This window comes from Pollachius pollachius, assembly GCF_949987615.1.
Source record: "Pollachius pollachius genome assembly, chromosome: 6".
Taxonomy (NCBI): domain Eukaryota; kingdom Metazoa; phylum Chordata; class Actinopteri; order Gadiformes; family Gadidae; genus Pollachius; species Pollachius pollachius.
In genome coordinates, this window is record NC_136939.1 from 13,741,680 (window position 1) to 13,764,882 (window position 23,203).

General features: G+C 45.5%; 1 protein-coding gene across 2 annotated transcripts in view; it reads left to right on the plus strand.

Annotated features, from left to right (window-relative positions):
- Positions 1 to 6,673: 6,673 nt before the first annotated feature.
- Positions 6,674 to 23,203, plus strand: part of zbtb16a (zinc finger and BTB domain containing 16a) — a gene marked incomplete at its 3' end in the record, with an annotated part of 101,205 nt that continues 84,675 nt past the window's right edge. Inside the window, exons 1-2 of one of the 2 annotated variants that reach the window (XM_079738564.1) lie at positions 6,674 to 6,750; positions 9,512 to 10,861. In XM_079738564.1, the coding sequence (XP_079594690.1) occupies positions 9,615 to 10,861 (1,247 nt within the window). In that variant the 5' untranslated portion in view covers positions 6,674 to 6,750; positions 9,512 to 9,614. The remainder of the gene's footprint in view (positions 6,751 to 9,511; positions 10,862 to 23,203) is intronic. The other variant, XM_079738565.1, reaches the window with a different exon arrangement.

The window sequence follows — 23,203 nt, forward strand, 5'->3', positions numbered from 1 at the left end:
CTATGATCCATCACCAGCAGTTTAACAGATAGAGTGCATGATATAGGTGTGTGCAGATTCTAGACCCATTTGAATATGGAACGGAACACACACACACACACACACACACACACACACACACACACACACACACACACACACACACACACACACACACACACACACACACACATCTTCCCGCAAACTGGGCTCAAAGACAGCTATTATATGCGTATTTATTGTTGCATGAACTTTATTCATAATATTTGTATAGAAGGCCTATACCTGCAAAATTGTTTACAAAAATGAATTGAAAACATATGCGAAGAAGTAGTATATACAAAAATAATAACGTTTTCATTTGAGTTTTCATTTGGTTTCCATTAGCTGATAATAAGTCATTTAGTACGTTTCTCTTTAACAGTGGCTTCACATGTGGTGACCAGTCAGACACAGGTGTTAAGGTGTGAGATTTTATGCTGGTTTATTATAATTATTATATACCCGCAGGCACTGCTTTATTCAATGTTAACATGGGGGTTTAAAGGGAAAGTCTTGTCCAAATGCTGCTACATTATTTTAGTTGCTCTTCGTTCATCTCACAATTTAACATTAAACATTGAAGGGATTGTGTAAAGGGTCAAATAATTAATGTTGCAATTGACCTGATTGTTCTCAACAAATCCACATGTCAACCCAAGGGCCACCTTGTTGCCCTCAGAACCGGAATCCTCCTCTCGACTCTGACTAGTGCGTGTCTCTCGATGGTTTCCTAAACGAGGGGATTGAAAAGGAGATGCTGCATCTCAAGGGGTTAATCCCTATACCAAATTTTGAAATTAAATAAATAAACCCCCTAGATTCCTCCTTTCAGTTGTTTTTACATCCCAGCGATGGGTCAGTAATTCAAGCACACAGGGGTACTCATCGTGCTGCGGGGCTAGGATCTAACCTTTTTTTGGCTGGTGTCACCTTCTCTCCATCCCGTCTGAGAGGACTAAGGGTAATACAGCCATCAGTGAGAAGAGCGCTGTAGGGAATCAGCCCATGGAAATGTGCACCCAATACACAAAGAGATAGCGAAGGTGCTATCTATATATGCTCCCCTAGGTTTACGGTTGGGTTGTTGTGTGTGTGTTTCTGCATGTGTGTCTTTCTATTTTATTGGTTGGATGAGCAATTCCATTTAATGGACGGACGTCAAATTTACAAACTTTATTTTAGATATTCATCAAATGAATATGATGACAATTTCTTTTTGATATTTTAGTCTGAGTTCATGAGCCATTTTGCCAATTCCATTATACTGTAGAAGAATATATATATATTTTTAAAAAGTATTTGAAGATTTTATTTTACATGTTTAACTGGTTACAATTGAAAAACAAATGTTTGACTAATAAGTAGCCGAACAATAAGAAATGGTCTGGATGGGCTTTTGTCACATTTACAAGGAATGGCATAATGTTTGACTTTTTTTACAAAAAGTCAAACATTATGTTTTTACAATTTACTTGCTGTGTCAATCTTAAATCTCTTAAAACAAAGTATTCCTAATTCATTCTTTTGCTCTAGGTCAATAATCATTGATGCATTGTCTCAGCAAGTCAATGATTATTCACCCCCCCCCCCCAACACCTCCAATCACCCTCACACACAGACCGACACACACACACATGCCACACACATACTTAAGCCACTAGTGCAATCGCTCTTGCGTAACTCTTTTAATAGCCCCCAAAAAGGCTGAAATAAAATAAAAAGTACCCAAGTGCAAACAAAGGCAGGTGAAGGAGGATTGATCTGCTACTTGTGAACCCAGTGTGAGCTCCTCCTCCCTGCCTGAACATTTAATTTGTTCATTTGTTCAGACAGTAGACAAACGACACAGCCGGAGAACTGTGCTAGTGTGGTCTGAGCCTCAGAATGGGGTGCACATATATTCATTATCGATCAGCAAATTTCCACCGTCAACATGGGCTGGTCAGTTGGTGGGTGGGTTGGTGGGTTAGTCAGTTGACCAGTCAGCTGCTTGATTGAGTGGTTGGTTGGTTGTTTAGTCGGTTGGTTAGACGGCTGTTTGATTTAGTGTGAATGAAAACAACACACGTTAGGTGGAATTCAAACTATTTTTAAAACTTTAAATTGATCTGCAGTGCACAGATCTTGGTTTGATGTGGTGGACTGGGCTGCATGAAGTCAGCAATAATATAATAAAAGCAGTGCACTTACATAACAGAGAGGACCTCCAGATGAAAAAGAAATCACTTGATGACTCACAGTGGTGAGTGGAGTGTTCACGGCTTCTTATTAAAAGACTAATAAAAGCTTGATTTTATTATTTAAATAGTTAATTATAGAATCAATAAAATGAGGATGCTTGGTGGAAGACCATTTAATCCATATTTATAGACACGCATATATTCAGTTTGAACCTGGCGATCACGCTGGCAGAACATTCATTAAATGCACAAATCGAAAAAGGCTTTTTTTTAAAGCTATTCCAATAAAGCATTGCTCTCTTTACCCCCCAAACCCCCTCCCGACTGTGTGTACACAGCCTTACACAACCACCTCCAAAATAATACCGCCCTGTCATTTCCAGCTAAAAAGTAGCTAGGGTCAAGGCACTTTCCACCTGAAAGTCACTGCACAAACCGGAATTGTCGCAATGCCATTCTCTGTTGGCCCAGAAAAACAAACATCTTATTGATCCAAGGGGATTCTCTTAACCTCTGTGGTCCGTCCTTATGAGTGCCGCAGGTGATGTCTTTGGAATGGAGGAGTAAATAGGCATTGGGTAAATAAAACACCTAGGTCAACACATCCATTTCACCCATTAACCCGAAGCAAAGGCTTGGCCATTCTTTGAGATTAGACAGCCCGGTGCATGGGACAGGGCAAACCTGTAACTAGGCAAATGTACGGAGCAGGGTCGCTGGGTCACTTAGAGTCGGATTTCAAATAGTGGTGGACACACACTGAATACCAGGGGATAGCCACTGGGCCACACAGATTACAAACGTTGTGTTTGAAGGGATATTAAAAGAGCTGTGAAAACAGCAGCAGCATCAACAAAAGGACATCTTTAGTGAGGAAATAATTTGATTCATGAATTGGAGATATTTAGTGCGATGAATAAAAAGGTTCTTAAAGGAAAACTATAAAACAGACTGGCAAGTTAAAGTGCTTCATCTATTATCTTATGAACAATGAACCGACAGTGTCACACTTATATTATTCAACACAGGTAGATAACTATGACCTATTTTTCCACCAGAGCTGCCTTGAGCACATGTCCAGCTAAAAGTTTGTTCCTGACCAAAATCCAACCGAGGTCAGAGGTGGGGGTCAGGGGTCGCGGAGGCGCGGCCTGAGTGCTGGAGACGCCCCCCAGGTTTACACAAGTGTAAAAAGAGCCCATTCAGTGCGGCTGTATGGACAGAGTTTGACAAAGATCCACTGTGTGGGGCCCTACCTACCCCCCACTTCATCTCTGCCATAAGCCATGCCGGCATTGGACACCAGACAATAGCAAACTATACTTTTTTGGGGGGGTTAGGGTGAGGGGGGGAGAGGGGGGGGGGTGTTGAGCAATGTACATTTTTTACTAAGAGTGCCTCAACATTTTAATATCACTATTTTCCAACCTTTCCCCAGCTTTCCAAGTGGCCTTCTATTTTGGAGAACTATAAACAGAAACAATAAACAAATAACAACGAAACACGATGCAAGTCACTTTTATTTTAAGATGCATCAAAGCTGAAGTTCCAGCGATGTTTCATTTTTTAAAGGACCATTGACTTGTTTGTGTTGAGCCTTTTTACCATTCCTCCGATGGGAAGGGTGTTGCAACCTTTCACATTGCACAAGGCTACACCAACAACCTCTCTCGCCATCTCTAAGCTCTCGAGTTTCAAGCTGAAGTATTTACACATTCTGCAACAGAGCAAGAGAGCAAGCAGCCCATTCTAATGACAACTCTCCGGAAGGCACTTACTGTAAACTCACACACTCCATGGCCCCAGCGTTCTCAGGTCATGCATACTTGTGTATTAGGCTTGTTGTGTTTGTGCTACTTATTCTTCCTATCTGTGAACCTCCTGAGGCTGAAGCCACACAAATGGTGTTTTATAATTCAGAAAGTACTAATTACTACACAGCAGTGTTAAGTTTAGTCCTTATCGCTGTTATTAGCCCAATAGTTTGGATCGTAGAACTTCTCATTAGTGTAAATAATGAAGGCTATTATGAATGCAGTAAGGCAGTTATCTTGCTGATAACATGGCTAATGATACTACTCCAGGTGTACACGCCTACAGTGAAATAATTTATATAATAATTGTACTATATTCATGTGTCATACTCACAAATAGATACTGTATAATGACAGGTACAAGGGGCCTATGCTCATTAGCATAGACTTCCATCGCTTGTACAAATCACTGCTACCCCCCTAAACAGTGACTGCTGTTGTTTTGAAATGTGCCACTAAATATGATTTGGGATGGGTTCCTTCTATTCCCTTCAGTAAAAGGTTGAAGGAGTGAGAGAGGGGGTGCTGGATTATTGCCAGATTAAGGCAGTGCCTTTTTCTTCATCCCTGGGTAAGCCGGCACAAAGCCTGCCCGCCATGGGGCTCAAAGGTGATGAAGCACTCTATGATCCTTGCTTGGATTAATCCAACAAAAAAAATCCAAGAGCCCAACTGAATTTTTGAAGTTGAAAGAAGATTTCCCCCTCTCTCTAAAATCTCTCTGGCTCCTTCCAACACCATTGCTTATCATTATCATTTAGCCTTACTGCCTAATAGTTATACCCATAGGCAATGATTAGACCTGTAAATCAATCATCACATGATGAGCAAAACAATGTTTTTCTTTTCTTTTGTCGACAGTAAAGGAATATCAAAATAAAATATATTTAGCTCATTGTTGAATCACTGGGTGATGACAATCTGTACATTTACTTACATACTGCAGGCGGTGGAATCACATTTTCTTATATAGGAGTATGTCATATGAAAATTAATTAAATATAGTTCAATTTAATATTCAGTTCATAATGGAGGAACTGTGAGCTGTGTTTGCTGTCACATGCTTTGCATGAGAAGCATCAACACTAGGCTACTTATGGTATGCTGAACACAGGCTATGTAGGTGCATGCAAAATGGGCTGCTCGGCTGTGTTACAAAATAAATATGATCCTGATTACATGTCATGGATCAAAATATAATAATCAGAGCAATGCGTTCACAATGGTTTCAGCGGATCAGGGAAAATAAAGTTCAGGTTCAGAAAGCCATGATATGGGAGGCCTAGAGAAAGTTTCTATACATCCTGGACGGTGCCGGACATCTGTTGTATTTTGTTATTCTTTAATATTAAAGATGTGTTTATTTGTTCATTTGAAGGATCCCAATTAGGTGATGCCATGGCATTCAGCTAATCTTTCTGGGGTCAACCCCTGACATACATACTGTGCATAAAACTCTACATTGTGGCATAAGCGATGTCTCTTCTCTGTTATAAAATAAAGATCTCAGTCGTCGTTCTTCCTGCCCACTAACTATTCGTTTTTGAAACCATAAGTCACAATCATCCATAGTTTGCGTGGCAGATAAAGGACTCTTCCTGCATGAGCAAATCAGGAAAAGATAATTACAGCCCCTTCCTTGTTTGGTGCACTTCTGCTGGTTTGAAAACAGTTGAACCACATGATAAACACAGCACCCATTGCAATTCATACCCGTCAATAAAGTACTATCGTTTAACAGAAGTGACATCACTTGCCACCATTGTATGTCAATAAAATCACAGTTATTTGAAGAACCATTTTCGTGTTTTGTTTTGTTTTTTTTCTGGGGTGGTTCTGCCTGAGTTGTTTTATTTTTATGTTTGGTTCCTCTTTCAGGAGGTATTGGAATTCCAGGGCCCCTGGGTTGGTTATTTGCATGCTGAGTAAATGGTCTTATCTTTATGCAAACGCTTTTATGTGCAGTGTACAATACATTCTAATGTCAAAGGTTTTGGAAGTTGTGAACACGGTCACTGATAGGCCTAATGGAGTCAGTAGGTGATAATCTGTGTGAACTCAAAGGCCCCCCGTATCTCATTCACAAGCACACTGTTCAAATAGAGCATTGCAGCTAGGCTATCAGGATGAGAAGGAAGAATAATTAGCTTAATGATTTTTTAAGGCAACAGCTATGCAGAAAGTAGATTGTCTCTGGGTTGATAAATTACACATGTCATCAGTTGGATATTTACACAGATTAAAAAAAAAAGCTAAAAAGCCAAATTAGTATTTTTTATGTTATATGCTCCATAATAACTTGTCCATCAATAAAAAAAATCTTTATAATTACAATTCAACAAAGCAAAAATATTCCCTAACAAAATGTATTGTGTATGGGATATTCGTTCAATTTTGTCTTGTTGACGTTTTTTTTTATCTTGGCGTGCGGTAGAGCCCGGTAGCCAGCATAACAGTATCATATTGAATATACACGTGGGCACGCTCTAATTGCCTTACAATAATGTACACATTTTAAGATGAGATGATAGCCCCCTAGGTGTCTCACTTTCGCAGTCCACGAATTCAAGACAGCGCCGGCTGACTCTCTCTCCGTTGACGTCACCGCCGTGTTGATTCGCTCACCCTAAAGAAGAAAGGAGTTAGTGCGTGTGTGAGAGCGGCTACTGCGAACTGCGTTACTACGCTGTAGCCCCCATAACCACATACAGGAATCAAAACGTGCAACTTACGAGGTGAGTCAAAAAGATACGGGCACGCAGCAAATTGACAGAGCTGCTTCTCCTGCATGTTGTTAACGCGTATTTTTTGTGTGTACTTTCATTCACGATGTTGACGTTTTTTTGGGGGAAGAATTTATGTCAGCCACTGTTTGCTGTCCCTGTTCAACCCCATGTCAAGTTACAGTCTGGCGAGGAGTCGGAAACTATCGCGCGGGCAGACAAGTTGCAATGTGCATCAGCACCCGCGCTCAAGTGTGAAATTATTTGAATTATTCTTTATCGGCAAACATGACTTATTTCAAGTTGTTGCACATGTTAAGCTTATAGTCTGCGTCTGTGTGTGCGTAGTGTACGGTAGTAATTAAGTTTCCACGTAGGGTAATTGTAAAGGTATCGACGTTGACGTAACCTGCGTGTTTAAGTATTCGGGAGATCACGGCGAGTAGAACGTGAGGTCTGGCTCTGCTCGGAAAACCAGACAGCATATGACGCTCGTCCATGTGACTTATTTGAGGAAAATATACTGTTAGCACTTTGCTGAAGATGCGTTCTGACATTGACACTTGCTTCCTCTCCCCCCACCCCCTAGTGTCTCGTAACACTTGTGTTGCTCATTTAGCCTTAATGGCATCACGATGAGAAACGCTGGGGACATTGCTCTCTCAACTGTGGGGCTATCCATTTCCTCAATCATTGATTGATGTGCATTTTACTGTAGGCATACACATCTGGCTTGACCGTGGGCAAGATTACATTTCTCAAACACTAGATCCAATAACGTATAGACACACGCACACAACCAACTGGGATCTGAAATCCTTGACAAATGAAATGCAACAATGATTTGTTTTCCAGATCGTCTGATCTCTCCTCTATCTCCCTGTCTATACCGCTCTCCCTCTCGTTCTCCCTTTCACCTCCACGATCCGGAGACAATTAGGTCGCATGTAGGCTACTCAATTCAAATGGTCTTAAACGGAGGGCATTTTCGCTTAGTTTTTGAACAATTCCACCTGTGTGGTGATCGGAATAGCGGTCAATGGGAACATTGAGATCGTCGTCTGTGCACGTTTTCATGTACTTTTTTTTTTTGTTTGCTTATGTTCCACCAAAAAGGTTGTTCGCACCACGTCGGGTTTTTGAACAGGAATATGAAATCGCGCGCACATTGTTTCATCATGATTGCTGTCAATTCTTTGTCATTGAGTCCAGGCTGCGTGCGCCGCTGGCATTCAACTATAATAGATGGACGTTAAATTCGTCGTGATACGATCGATTATGCTACCAGGGAGTTAAGTAAAGCTATTAGCACGTTGTCAGCAGTCTATCTTTTATTCCTACCAAGTAAAAACATCGGTGTTTCTGTTATGAATCGTGTTAAACGCGGTTCAATGTAAAGCGAATGCTCTCCCATGGTATAGGCGCGCTGTCTAGACGCAACACTGTCCGTAATAGAGAGCTAATCTCACCACACGGGATGTGCATGACGAAACGAATACTGCAACTTTCGATTGTTTTCTTTGATGTGAAAGTTCGCCGTTTGGACGCGTGTGTGGTGGAACTGACATTTATTTTTATTACAGTAGGCTCATTAATCGCAGCTTAAAAAAAATGATTAAGGTGATGTTAAGATGTGATCTCTGCTCAGTGAGGGAGACAGATTCAATGCAACCTTTAGCTTTATAATGCTTTGGATCTCGTAGGCCTGTATCAGACCACAATTGTGTGTAAAAGCTTTACCCCTGTTTAATAATCCATCTGCATAGGCTATTTGTTCCCTGTGCTGGTTGATCCATACAACGAACAGCATAGGCCTGTTTAGCCTTGTCATATAAGGCCTATGTATGTAAAATGTTGATACGCGTGTGTTCTTTTAAGCGACATCTTTGTTAAGCGGCTCTATAGTTACATGTTTGGTCGAGACATGTCTCTACAGAGGGGCATGTGAGCAGGCTAGCCTAGAGAGCTCACTGTTCTCAGACGGGAAGAGAAAACAGGCTGTAAAACTTATTTTCCCTTTTTTTTTTCCCCCGAAACTATGATGCCCTTTTTTATCACTATCAATCACACCCAAAACATGCACACTTCTCCTTTTTAAAAGGACACAATGTTTATTTTCAGTGATTTGATAGCCTGTGTTGTTTTATTATCCTTCGGGTCATTCACCAATTACAGGAGGTCATTTGTTTTTATTTTAAAGTAAATTCAATCTGACGATACTTTCTGCTGACATTTTCACCGGCCGTAGGCTACCATTTCCAAAATAATAAAGCCACGGGTTTGAGCGAGCCAGTGTGCAGCCACACGCTACACAATATATAGCCTAAAGTAAGTGAACGAGTCACTTCGGTTCGGCGTCGGTGAATATATTGGGTAAACGTTGTCGAGGCTACAACGTGCCTGCTTCATCTTCCTATTGAAGCATCTCTCGCTGCCAGTGCTCAGCCCCTCCCCGGCTCTGGGGTCTTCTGTGTGATAGGAATACTGAGTAAGATGCCATTTCATCCAACAACGCTCCACCTCTCCTTCCTCCACGCTATACATTTGTTCAGCTGACTTTTTTTTTTTGTCAGGTGTACCTTTTTTTTCATCATCAAATGTACATAGTTCAGATTGCCATTATTTCATCGTTTTTAATTTAATCATGCAATATAATATTTTTCCACATTTATCAAAAATAATACGTTGCAAAGAAGTTTCATTCCAATGTGACATCTGCGCTTGGTTATCCTGATCGTTTTCCACTGACTCTCTTCTCCCTCTGTTCTGCTAGGAAAGACTTTATCGTTGTCTTTCTTACAAAGATAACCGAATACAAAGCTGAACGGAAAAGGCGAGCCCCATGAGTCGGGCTCGTGGACTGCAGCAGCACCGCAATGGACGTAACTAAAATGGGTCTGATCCAGCTCCAGAACCCCAACCACCCCACCAGCCTGTTGCAGAAGGCCAATCAGATGCGTCTGGCGGGCACCCTCTGCGATGTGGTCATCATGGTGGACACCCAGGAGTTCCACGCTCACCGGACCGTGCTGGCGTGCACCAGCAAAATGTTTGAGATCCTTTTCCACCGCAGCAGCCAGCATTACACTTTGGACTTCCTCTCACCAAAGACGTTCCAGCAGATCCTGGAATACGCGTACACCGCCACTCTGCAGGCCAAGGTAGAGGACCTGGACGACCTGCTCTACGCCGCCGAGATCCTGGAGATCGAGTACCTGGAGGAGCAGTGCCTGAAGATCCTGGAGACCATCCAGTCGTCGGACGAGGCCAGCGAGGCCGGCGTGCACGACGGCGGCACGGAGGAGGACGACGACGAGCGCAAGGGCCGCAACGGAGCCAAGAACTCCAAGAAGCATTCCACGGAGAACCCCTACCTGTCCGCCGGCCAGCAGGCCGCCGCCGCCGCCGCCATCGCCGGCATGGTGGACCAGAGCCCCTCGGTGTCCACCTCCTTCGGCCTCGCCACCCTGAGCCCCACCCGGGCCGCTGTGGACAGTCTGATGAGCATCGGCCAGTCCCTCCTCCAGCAGGGCTTCGGCGGCGAGCACCTCGCCCACGGCAACTCCCACCAGCTGATGGCCGACATCAAGACGGAGATGATGCAGGTGGACGTGGGAGGCAACGGGCGCGAGAGCCCCCAGAACATGGAGTCGAGCGCGTCCAGCAATGGCGAGCGCAACGCCGAGGACCGGAGCCGCGACGGGCCCGGGACGCCCACCCGGAGCAGCGTGATCACCAGCGCCCGCGAGCTTCACTACGTCCGCGACGAGGGCCTGGGCGACCCCCAGGCCGACCTCAGCCAGATGGGCCTGGAGGCCATGGCCGGCATGACGGAGAAGCACCTGGCCTCGCTCTACTCCCTGCCGCCCAACCACAAGACGGACGGCATGATGTCGCTGCCGGTGTCCATGGCATCTGGCCTGCCCATGTCCCCGGCACTGGCCATGTCCATGGACTTCAGCGCCTACGGCGGCCTGCTGCCCCAGAGCTTCATTCAGAGGGAGTTCTTCAGCAAGCTGGGAGAGCTGGCGGTGGGCATGAAGCCGGACCCCCGGAACCAGCACGAGCGCTGCAACGTGTGCGGCGCCGAGCTCCCTGACAACGAGGCGGTGGAGCAGCATAGGTAAGCCTTTTATTTTTTTTCGTGCTTCCTCAGCTTCTTCTCCTTCTCTGATAATATATCAACGAGGTATGAAAGGCTGACCTTGTTGTCGTTTGCTTTCTGTTGAGCAAATAAATGTGCCTTTCTTTCACTCGCTTGTTTTCACATGAGCCATATGATTATATGTTTGTTCATATCCATGCGAATGGGGACACCGAATGGATTGAATGGAATTTCGCAATGACAATGTTGAAGTGCCGGTTGGAGTGGCTGTTGATCGGTTGCATGAAGTCAATGGTGTGCAGCGCTGGCCAATGAGTGTGCTTCACTCGTGTCATTTTTGACAGAAACGATTGTTCAGTTAATTTATTTGTATTATCTGTTAGCTCGTGAGGCACTACAAATAATTCAATATCAGTGGGTTATCCATTTCTCCTCGCATTTGCATGGCAGAGTTCGGATTATTTCACACACGTATTTGGGGTTTGAAGGCCAAGAGTGCGAGGGGTTAAAAAATGGTGGTGGGCATGCGACACTCTTGACTCACAGTAGTAGAAAACACAGAGTTGATCCTGCCTGGTCAGATCTATGTACATGGCAAAATCCTCATTTGACACAAACTCGGATCCACAGCCTGCCAACGGGGTCCGTTTTTGATGGCTCCCAGACTAGCACACACACACACACACACACACACACACACACACACACACACACACACACACACACACACACACACACACACACACACACACACACACACACACACACACACACACACCCCCCGATGGTGTGGCGTGGTCTAAAGTTGCAAAGGGCCCCTAATAATGGGGCCCTTAGTAGCGTTATGATTTGAGCTGGCTGTCAACCCAGGAAATGAGTGCTGTAGACCTACCTGAACCATTTAGTAGAAGGGATTAACCTGGCTTTGTGTGTGAGCATTTACAAACGTGTGCAACCCGTACGCTAGCCTTGTAGCTTCTTCCAGCTCAGTGTTATGTTACAACGTTAATATCTGCTTTTTGGCAACCACTTACCTTGCGTCGCCGCTTTGATAGATTTTTCTCCTGCTGAATCAGTGTGTTTATCAGACTACCATCTTTTCTTATAACCTGAAGGCCACCCGCTTGGCCAGAAATGTTTACTCAAATCAATAGGAGTGTGGATGGGGCCAAGGTTTACTTGAGGGTTTGAGACCTGCCTAAAATTCAAATCACACCTCAGCAAATATAAATCAGGGAGGGACTTAGCTAGATGCTAAGCCCCGTACAGCTGGCATATCGGTCTTGATCGCCCCATGAGCTCCCGATAAAAGGGAGATGGAAAGTTAATTCTCCTTAACTTTCCAGAGTGGATTGTTTTCCCCAGAAGACATTGACATGTCCTTGTGTGTGTTTCTTTGTTACGTTTGTGTTGAAAAGAGGAATTGCACCTTATTCATTCCGATTATGAAGTGCGATGGATTTATACCATATACACCAAAATATATATATTTGTATGATATTTATTTATTAAATTCCTAGTTCAACATTTATCTAAGAGGCATTTTGGAACGCATTTAGCAGTTTGAGTTTTTCCGTTGGATACAAGAGCTCTTTGCATAAAGAAAAGAAGTGTAGGCTAATGTTAATTTGTCAACAGCTGTTTTCAAGATTCAAGTATAGTAATAAAATTGTGTGCCAGAAATTGGTAATTATGTATTTTGTGCGCAGTGTGGGGTTAATGCTCTGTGATTGTGTGAGGAATTCGACCTGGTGACATTGACAATCATTACACCTAAAGCATGTGAGCGTTATATTCAGTCCTTCAGTGTGAATTAAATGCATAGCTTTCAAATATTGGTTTAAGTTAAGGTCATTCAGCTTACCTAATATTCGTTCAAATTCTCCTAGGGCTGTTTTAAAAGACATTTTGCCAAATAGGAACAGATTGGAAGAAATGTGCTGTGCATTATGTTTCTAGTGTCCTGAACCAGCCTGCTAAATTGACGGTATCCTTGAGAACGATCTGGGATGAGAGCTGTTGCCTGTGTTTCAAGGGGAATTTCATCAATTTCCCCAAGCTGGGAAATCCGGTATCAAAGGAGATTTCCAAACCGTTTTATCCATTGATCTGGCTGCTATTCCCCGTCTTCAGAATACTAATGGCTTAATTTAGATGAGCGGATATTCCAGACGTCACTGTGTAATATTATGGGCTTCTTCTGTCCTGTCATTCTCCGAGACGTCTTGAAGTGTGTAGAAATCCCCTCCAACCCACTCCCACAATCACAAATTGCATCATCCGGTGCAGTTTCTTCTAGACATGCAAGCCTGTGGTGGGCTGAACTAGTGATGAAAATATTCTCTCAGACAGCCACTCAGACAGTATTTAACTTCCATTATAAAATTAACTTTCACTGTTTTGGAACAATTCTGACACATTTGTCAAAAAAAGTATTTTGGTGGCCTGAGCTGACATTTACTTCTGACCCGACCATGTATTTAAAATATCACCTTGGATTTAGTAAAGTCATAGACATACTTAGGTGTGTGTGTGTGTGTGTGTGTGTGTGTGTGTGTGTGTGTGTGTGTGTGTGTGTGTGTGTGTGTGTGTGTGTGTGTGTGTGTGTGTGCGTGTGTGTGTGTGTGTGTGTGTGTGTGTGAGAGAAACTCATTCAACAGTTGTCTGTTATATCAGATTGGTGTTCACAGTGTCGTATTTCTGGTAACTAATTGCAGTTCATTCCCTGCCCAGAGTCCCCCCCCCCCCCCCCCCCCCCCCCCCCCCCCCCGTTAGCAGGGTCGCTGCTGTCTGTCTTTGAATACAAACACATAAAAAAAAAAGTGGACAGAGTTCACTTGGTGAAGGCAGGTCAAGTCAAACATGAGTTTAATTGTTTCCAGATGCAGCACAGGTCTAGAGTGCGAGGTGTATATTTGACCTGTGTGTGTGTGTCTGTGTGTGTGTGTGTGTCCAAATGCAGCCGAAAGTACTCGCTTCCTCTATAAATTTAGTCTCTGCTCCCATTCATTCTTGTGTGTCCTGGATTAGATCCCCCCCCCACACACCCCTTCTCTCTCTCTCTCACACACTCACACACAACTAATCCAAAACAAAAAAAACAGAAGGAGTTCTGTCTTGACTTTGGGTCAGGGTTAAGGAGATCAGAGATTGACAGCGTGTGCGTGTGCGTGTGCGTGTGTGTGTGTGTGTGTGTCTCAGGGAGAGAGCGTAAAAAGAGGGCGAGCGAGAGAACTTAAGAGGGAAGGGGGGAGTGAGCAACCAGTAGCTCCGTTAATGGACTATAAAAAATTGCGAACCTTTTGCGCAAGACAAGGGTTATGTCTGTTTACAGTCAGTAAAAGTCAGTTAGCAGCACACACAGTCAGTCGCACACACGCGTGGCACAAAGCAGACCGCTTTCACAAGCCCTGGATTTATGTCTTCAAATGGAGAAGGGAGTGTGTTGGTTCTTAGGAATACAGGGAGCGGGGAGCTACAGCGTTATTTCAGTGACCCTCACACTCGCACGGACAGGAAGGGAAAAAATAATAATACCGCTGGTCCGGTCGGCGCAATGTATTGAGAAAACGGAACGCATGATGCGACATGGCAAACTCTAAGGCAGTGTAAAGCAGAAGAAGGAAAAAAAAAAACGAACCAAAAAACAACTGCTTGGTATTCTAAACACAGCGTTCCAATTCAAGGGAAGTAGCCTTGGGTTTATCTCTTTCAGTTAATCGTCCATTCTCATGCAAATCACTGACCCTTGTGGTAATGTACATCACACAGCCCCAAAAAAACACAGAAAAGACCTTGTTTGCTGAAAAAGAGCTTTCCGGCATACAGCAGTTAAACATTGCTGATAACCATCCATGTTTTAACCGCGCGTGTGTTTGTGTGTGTGGCTCACGGCGTAGGTTTGGATGTCCGATGCGTGAAGTGGTTTCCTGTTCTGCTACAATATATATAAATACATTTTGCATTTGTTAAGATGTACATCTCTTTCAGTGTCGCCAAAGACGCTATAGCGAAGCTAAACTGGCCTCCCACCAGCCCCTGTCTACCCACTCTGCCCTTAGCAACACGGGGCCAGTGCCAGCACCTCACTCTTCCATTTCCTCTCCATTGTGGTCGGAGGGGCATTGGCGTCGCGAACGGTCGCGAGCAGCCTCTATGCCGCTACCGCTGGCCTCTAATACCGGGGGGGGCCCCTGGAGTTGATAAAGTAGGGGCCAGGAGAGAGCGGGGGAGAGAGAGAGGTTGGGTTTTTTTTTATCTGTGCATATCGGAGTAGGACAGATAACCCCTGGCCCTCCTACCGGGTACAACCCGGAGTGGAGTCCCAGGTGAGTCGCAGCCTTTCTGTGCATGTGGGCACATATTGTTGAGCCGGCCGCCTAGCGCTGGAGGTTTTTGTTTTTCGTTCTCTTGTTTTTTTGCTCTGGGGTTGAGGTGAAAACATGTGGATCTTCTCAACTTATGGGAAGTGTGTTTTTATTTTTTGGTTTATGAGACACTGATGTGTTTCTTTATCGAATCTGCCTTCTCAACTTGCAGTTTCACTTTAATACAAAAAACAATTCTGTCACATCTATTCAACAACAACGGCTTATTTTTACAAAGCCAAAAGGTACAGATTCAAACGCATTCTTTTTGATCATTCAAGGCATTTTAACATGCTGACAATAAAGATGCTTTTCCGATTTATTAACCATTTTGATATGATCCCTCCTCACTATCTAATCTTCTGTCTTAAAAAACACATTTTCAGCCCCCTGAGATTGCATCACGGCGTAGGATCCGTATCAGGTATTGTCCTCAGCATACACCGAGACGTAGACCCGGAGCTAACCAATGACAATAAACATATATATGGACCCCGCGAAGCCGCCTGGGCAGTTATCACCGTTATCCTGCTCTTGACGGAAACCCCCGCTGGCGAGGTAGCATCTCTTACCCTGTTTGCAGGATTACCCTCCATTCGAAATCACTTTGCAAAGCTAAATCGCTCCGGCTAGCACCTCCCCGAGCTAGCGTTCTCAGGTGAGGAACGTGTTGCCTTTAATAACCTCAACTGGCTAGCACAATAGATGGGCCCGCGCGCAGGCAGCACACCTCCTGCCAAGAAATCTCTCAGCCGTGGGGCGGTGGCAGCGAAGAACAGGCCCCATTCAGGTCCCCTTGTCTCTCTCTCACACACACACACACACACGCGCACACGCACACACGCACACCTCCTTCTCTCTGGTGCCTCCTTTTGGCCCCAATTTGTGGAGGCGCGGAGAGCATTTTTGTTTACGTCTCCCCGTGAAAGCCTACCAGACAGGGGCAGGGGCGGGGCTCCGTCTCGTCTCGGAGGCAACTGGCCGGTGCTGCGGACGAGACATTTTAAAGCCATAGTTGAACCTAAAAGATTTACAATGCCATCGCTCTGATCCCAGATCTGGGCCCTGTCGTCACCGTCAGGGGAGGGCAGATGTATCGATTGGAGACTTATCGCGCCAGGGGAGGGAAGAGGGGGAAGGGAGAGGGGGAGGGGTGAGGTGGGGGTCCTACATTATGAGAAAAGGGAGATGGGATGGAGGAGGGGGGTAGGGTCAATATGAGCACCGCAAACGGCTAGAAAGATACACGCGTACATCACAGGTTACACCGGTCGTCTTTCAAGGCATCGCTGAAGCCTTCGCTCGCAGGGCCAGCTGTCCTTTCACCACTATCTGATCACTCCCAGAGTGAGCGTTCCAGACCGTGGAGTGATCAGGCCGCGCACGCGTGCGTCCATTGGCTGGGGAAATGATGGGCCGGATGAGTGGAAGAAAGGAAAAAGGGAGAGATGGAAGGACGGAAAGAGGGAAATCAAAGGAAAAAAGGAAATGTAATATCCAGACAGTGCCCATGGTGATGTAATCTACAGGCTGATTTAGATAAGGTGTGTGTGTGTGTGTGTGTGTGTGTGTGTGTGTGTGTGTGTGTGTCCGTCCCTTGGGTAGGCCAGCTGGCTGCTTTTATTTTATTCTTTCCCTTTTTCCCCCCCTTCATTTTATTTCCTTTCTCTCACCTGCTTCGTCTGGGCTCATGGTGAAAGACCAGAGCCGCCCCTCCACCCCCAGCCAGACGCGACCCAAGCTTATGTTTTCTGGCATGAGACCAAAGTTGAGTCTCCTGTACCGTGGCCTGTGGGCAACCCCCCCCCCCACCCTTTCATTTTTGGCCGCGTGGGGGCCTCTGTGGATGGGGTCCAAGAGAGGGGGCGTGGGTAAGCTTACACTGTTACTCTAAGTGGCCTCTGTCAACGTATTCATAACACGTTTTCATATTGCCATATGAGAGGCAAATTGCTAAAACAACAACCCAACGCGTGGAGACGTTTCATCACACTTTGTACCTGCTGGCTGAAATGTCACAACGAGTTTCCTACAGCATATGCGCCAGGAAAAAGGGCGTGTGTGTGTGTGTGTGTGTGTGTGCGCTCTGCGGCCCCCACCTCGCGGGGCCCCTGAGCCGTCCTGGGAAGTATCAAATCAGAAGCGTCCGCGGGCTTTCCAGGGAAGAGGGAGCTTCTAATTAGCCTCTTTGTTGCTACTTGAATAGGCTAGCTGGCGATGGGCAAAGGGGGGCCCCTGATGGAGTGATACCAGAGATACGCTAAGAAGCCGCTCAAAAAACCCACCCCCACAATCCCCCCCCCCCCCCCCCCCCCCGTGCTCTTTCTGTAAAAACCAACACAGAATTGTGGAGGCACGCATAAAAAGTCAACAAATAAACTGTCACTCTTGCTCTTCTCTCTCTTTCTTCTTCTCTCTCCACTCTTTCTTTCTCTCTTTATACACCTTCCTCTTTATCTTGGCCATAACTCAGAGCCTCATAAACCACCCCGGAGACTCCGTGTTGGTTCTTTTAACGAGGGGCTGCACGCCCATCAAGTAGTTTTGTTCAACTATTTATTTTTCTCTTTTATTGTGCATCTGATGCCTCTGTACACTTTGCGGGTATGGTGAAGGGTATAATATGTTGCAAAAGGGGACAGCTCCTACTACAAAGGGTAACTATTCAAGGCAGTCTTCATTATTTATGGACGTACAAACGCCTTGTAGTGGTGATTCGTCTGCATTGATTTGGAAGGTTACAATCAATAGTGACACCATTTATAGTGGATGCATAATAATTCTACATTATTTCCATTTCCATTGGACAGGTTCTTCATCAAAATAAGATGTTGAATAATACATTATTCTTCAACCTCTTTAATAAACCTACAATATTCCACAAATGTAAATGAATCCCTCCTCTTTCTGAATTGAATGTATTTATAAAAAACACTTCCCTGACCTTGTATTGGGATATGAGTCTTTACATGTCAACCTCTTCCCCGGGAATGGATAAGACGTATACATTCGGTTGATTTCTTACTGTGTGCTCCGAATGTCAAGGCAAAGTGAAAATGATCACACCTGTTTTTTTTTAATACTGCGAGTTCTGCGAAAGGGTTTCCGCGGGAACACGGGTGAGAGGAACAGGTTACATTTTTGGTTGTTGTGAAGTGTCAGTACAACGAGGTGGTTTTGACTTGCCGTGACATTCTGAGTGCATAGCATACCGCTTACATTCAGCTCCGTGTCATTATTTATTTATTTATTTTCTATCCGAAGAACTAGACTGTCAATTCCAGCGGGACATTTTGGGGTATATTTCCAGATATTTGGATGCAAATAAAATCATTTTAATGTTTGTAGTTATGCAAAGATCTAAATTAGCTACGCACGCACGCACGCACGCACGCACGCACGCACGTACGTACGTATGTACGTACACACCATGATAGCTAACTTCTATGATTACCTATCTGGCATTCTAAAAAACTTTTTTGCATCACTATGGACTGCTTTACTGCTTCCTCAGCTGCCTGTTGCGTTTGATGCCAGCGCGTTTTGTTTTAAAGCTGCTCAGTAATCCAGGAGGGATTGGTCGACTAAATCACGGTATGAAGCTTAAAACCATAATTGATTTATGTTTTGTTTTTTTCTGACTAAAGACGACGAAGAAGATTACAGAAGGCACAGAGAGATGTTGATATACAGACACAAGCACGTGCAGACACACACACACACACACACATGCGCGCGAGCGCGTCAACCACATTCACACACAAGCCTACACACGCACGCACACACACAGGCACACACATAGAGCATTAAGAGGATGCTCGGCTTACGATCCAAACTCCCCCTTAGACAGAGACACTTGTATTCTTCACTCATTAGGAATTGTTTTACTTGCTAATGAATTGTGTGGTTTTATTACAAGAACATTGTTCGACCATGTCGTGGTGGCGGGGGCCAGCAGACGCACAGTTAACCGGGCTGCTGGATGGCTCACTGCAATGTTAACCATGATGACATATTTCTCTCCCGTTCAGTTTTCTCTTCCTTTCTCTAATAATCAGCCCTTTTCATTCCTTTCTCCTGACGCATTAATCCTTTCACCAGGGTGCTTGTCGTGCTGCTGACAAGCCACCGTTTCCAAGGTCCGTCTCTCCTTCTCTCTCTCTCGCTTTCTCTCACATGACCACTTACAGATTGTCTTGTGTTGATCTCTGTTGTTGTTGTCATGCTTATCATCCCTTGGCTTCGAGGAAGGCAACTGCTGCCAGGTAAAAAATGAAAGGAAAATCTGCCAAAAGAATCCATTCTATTTGTTGGACAGATTTGTGAAGCGGCACGGCTAACATGCAATGTTTCAAAATACATCATCTCTGTCAGCTCCGCGTCAGCTGACCTTACAGATGATGCTGTATCCGACACACACACACACACACACACACACACACACACACACACACACACACACACACACACACACACACACACACACACACACACACACACACACACACACACACACACTTCCCTCCAGTAACAACGAACACTCTGACACTGCAGTCACCTTTTTGGTTTTCTTTGGTCTTTTGTAGCATTGTTTACTTTTCCCCTCTGTATGACGGTTCAAGTCGACCTCTAGTTTTCCATCTCTTGCTGTGTGTATTTATCCTGGTCTGAAGCTGTCTTCTACTGTTTGTTTGTGTTTAGTTTTTGGGGTGAGGGTGGGGGAAAGGGTGTTTTTGTTTCTTCCTTTGTGTGCCGGTCAGGGGCCGGGCCTGCAAGGGATGCACACTGGCTGGCACTTCACTAACAGGTGCCTTGGGGGCCCTTTTATCGGCTCATGACTCTGCTCTTATCTTGGGCCCTCAACCTCTCTCTCTCTCTCTCTCTCTCTCTCTCTCTCTCTCTCTCTTTCTTTCTTTCTTTCTTTCTTTCTTTCTTTCTTTCTTTCTTTCTTTCTTTCTTTCTTTCTTTCTTTCTTTCTTTCTTTCTTTCTTTCTTTCTTTCTTTCTTTCTTTCTTTCTTTCTTTCTTTCTTTCTTTCTCTCTTTCTCTCTTTCTCTCTTTCTCTCTCTCTCTCTCTCCCCTCCCCCCTCCCCATAGATTCTGGATGTATTTCACTTAACCTCTGACTCTAAAGCCTGTCAGTATCTATTTTTTCTCTTCTGCTCCATGTTTTTATCTCTCTCTGGGTTTCTATGCCAACACGAGCCATTTTACCCTCATGCCCTGGACACAACCACTTGTTGTTGTGTTTTTTTGTTGTTGTTGTTTTTCATAGTAGGGGGTCAATGTGTAGGGCAGCAGTGCAAATTGTATTCTCAGGTTAGAATATGATTTTGTTTCTGAAATTTAAAGCTGAATTGCATCTCAATTATGTCTCCCAGAAGAGAGCGCGGGAGAGCAACTGACTTGTGGCTTAGTGGTCATGCTGGGATGTTTTCGCTGGCCAATAGAAACAGAAAAAGGTTTTTTTAAAGGCTTCGATCCAACATGAGGCAAAATGTGATCGGCTGCCTGGAGCTGAAGGATCCCCCCCCCCCCCCACACATCGCCCCACCCTATCTCCGCTTCTCTTGCTCCCTAGGAGGAGGACAAAGGCTATAGTGTGTGTGTGTGTGTGTGTGGTGTTGGCTGGGGTGATGACCCCCACAGCCAAAAGAGACCTAACGGGGGCAGTTCCCCCCCCCCCCCTCCAAACCCCCTAATCCTGCTCTGAGTGGGAGGTGACGGAGAAGGACCCTGCGCCCCCCACCACAACACCACAGCCCCCACCTCGACCACGCCACTCTTAAGACCCCATGAGAGAGCCCATTGTGAACTCTGCTGGGCTCTGTTACAGTAGGGTGGATGCAAATGTGTGTGTGTGTGTGTGTGTGTGTGTGTGTGTGTGTGTGTGTGTGTCTGTGTGTAGGGGGAACAGGGTTACCCTCACTCCCCTTCCCCAAAACCTATTATTTACAGTAGACCCTTTCATTGGCCAAGTGAAACAGGAGCCACTTGTGGACTAATGGTTTTTTTGGAGAGCCGGAGGAGCACTGTTTTTGCTCAGCCAGGCCTCAGGAAAAGGTCAAAGAGCATACAGGGTGGGGGCATCAGAGGTTATTGTGTGTGTGTGTGTGTGTGTGTGTGTGTGTGTGTGCGTGGAGAATAGAGAAAAGTGAGATGTGGGAAGGCCGGAGGGGGGTAGGACTTCCCAGAGAGAGGAAAAAGGCGAACTATTGATCAGCAAAGGAATAGTGGCTGCCTGCAGCAGAAATGCCCCCCCCCCCCCCGATGGAAGAGGGGCCAACATGGACAGTAGAAACCAGTCGCACTGGTTAACTCTCTGTCCCAATGTCTCCTGCTGCTAACCACAAAGAGGTCTTCGGTGGTTGACTTAGTGACCTATTACGATTGGCTGCAAAGACAATTCTGTCAGTTTGCATTTGTCCAGTGTGACTCAGTGACCTATATTGCATTTCAACAGTGCCTAGCTTTAGCTGTGCTACGGATTTGGGGGAAAGTAAGCACTCAATCGTGCAACACAAGCACAAAACCTACAGTGAAAGGGAACTAAACCTTTTTCTCTTGCAACTCAATACTGTGTGTGCAGAGTATTTTAGGTCATCTCTCTTGTTATCTATCATGGCATCCATCGCGTTGCGGTAATCCTCCCGGTCCGTGCCAATGCTAAAATCACAGGACGTTCCCATCAATATTCACAAACAAATGTTATTCCAACAGAGATAAAACAAAACCCAAAAAGAGCTTATCCACCCCATTTTTGCGAAAAAAATCATAAAGTCTGTATTTCAGTGTGCGCTAAAGTGCAATTATTTAGCCTAATCCTGCCAGATCCATTACCAACCCCATTCCTATTTGTTTTCTTTCATTAAGAAATGGAGAGTTGCCAACGGTGCTACTGGGAAGGGAGGGTGTGGGGGGGGGGGGGGGGACGACGCACCATCTGTCAGAGAAATCCAATGTAATCTTGGTGTATTCTTAGCATCCACCTTCCATATCGGACATTAGGGGCGACGCAGTACGACGCTCTGTAGGAAGAGAGCACTGCTCTTTGGGCCAGCGGAGGACAGCGGTCCAGCTCTGGTCCTGGTCACATTTTTCCGTTTTTTTTATTCATTTTGGAAGCCGGACAATGAGTTGTAGAGTGGTAGAAGGGGGGGAGGGGGGGGGGGTCAGAGGTCACCAAGCGTGGCCCTAGCAGACAGGAAGAGGGGGGGGGGAGGGGGGGGGGGCAGCCGCACACCCCAGACCTTTCTCACCACCCTCTCTTTTCACGGCACATGCAGAGCCTTTTTTCCGGGCTGCCCGGACAGCGTCCAGGTAGAGGAGGCAGCGGCGGGATGACCTCCCCGTTCACAGCTCACAAGCAGATGTGGCAAAGAGTTGGCTTATCTCATCTGCTCACGCGTGTCTTCATATATCCTCACTGTCTTCCAAACTATGGACTGTTTGCTCACTCTCTTTTTATCTGCCTTCCTGACTGCCTTCCCCCCCCCCCCCCCAACCATTGTTATGAAGTAGGTCCCAAAGCTTCTACTCTCTGGACGTCCGAGTACTTCTGTTGAGGAATGGTTAAATATAAACCTGTTTGTTTACCAGCAGGACCAAAACCAGTTTGGCCAGTTTTAGAGGTTTATTTTTGGGCTTTTTGAATGGCACATCAACAAACAGACACAAACGCACATACACACACACACACGCACGCACGCACGCACGCACGCACGCACGCACGCACGCACGCACGCACGCACGCACGCACGCACGCACGCACGCACGCACGCACGCACGCACGCACGCACGCACGCACGCACGCACGCACGCACGCACGCACGCACGCACACACGCACGTACGTACACGCCACAGGGCATCACAGGCTTAGCAAAAACCATCACTCCTTTGTAAATATTTTAAATGTTGACTTCCCATTTTTAGAACAGAGTACATTATTATTTTTAGTTTGCTTGTCCTGTCCCATAAGTCACCTACTGCAACA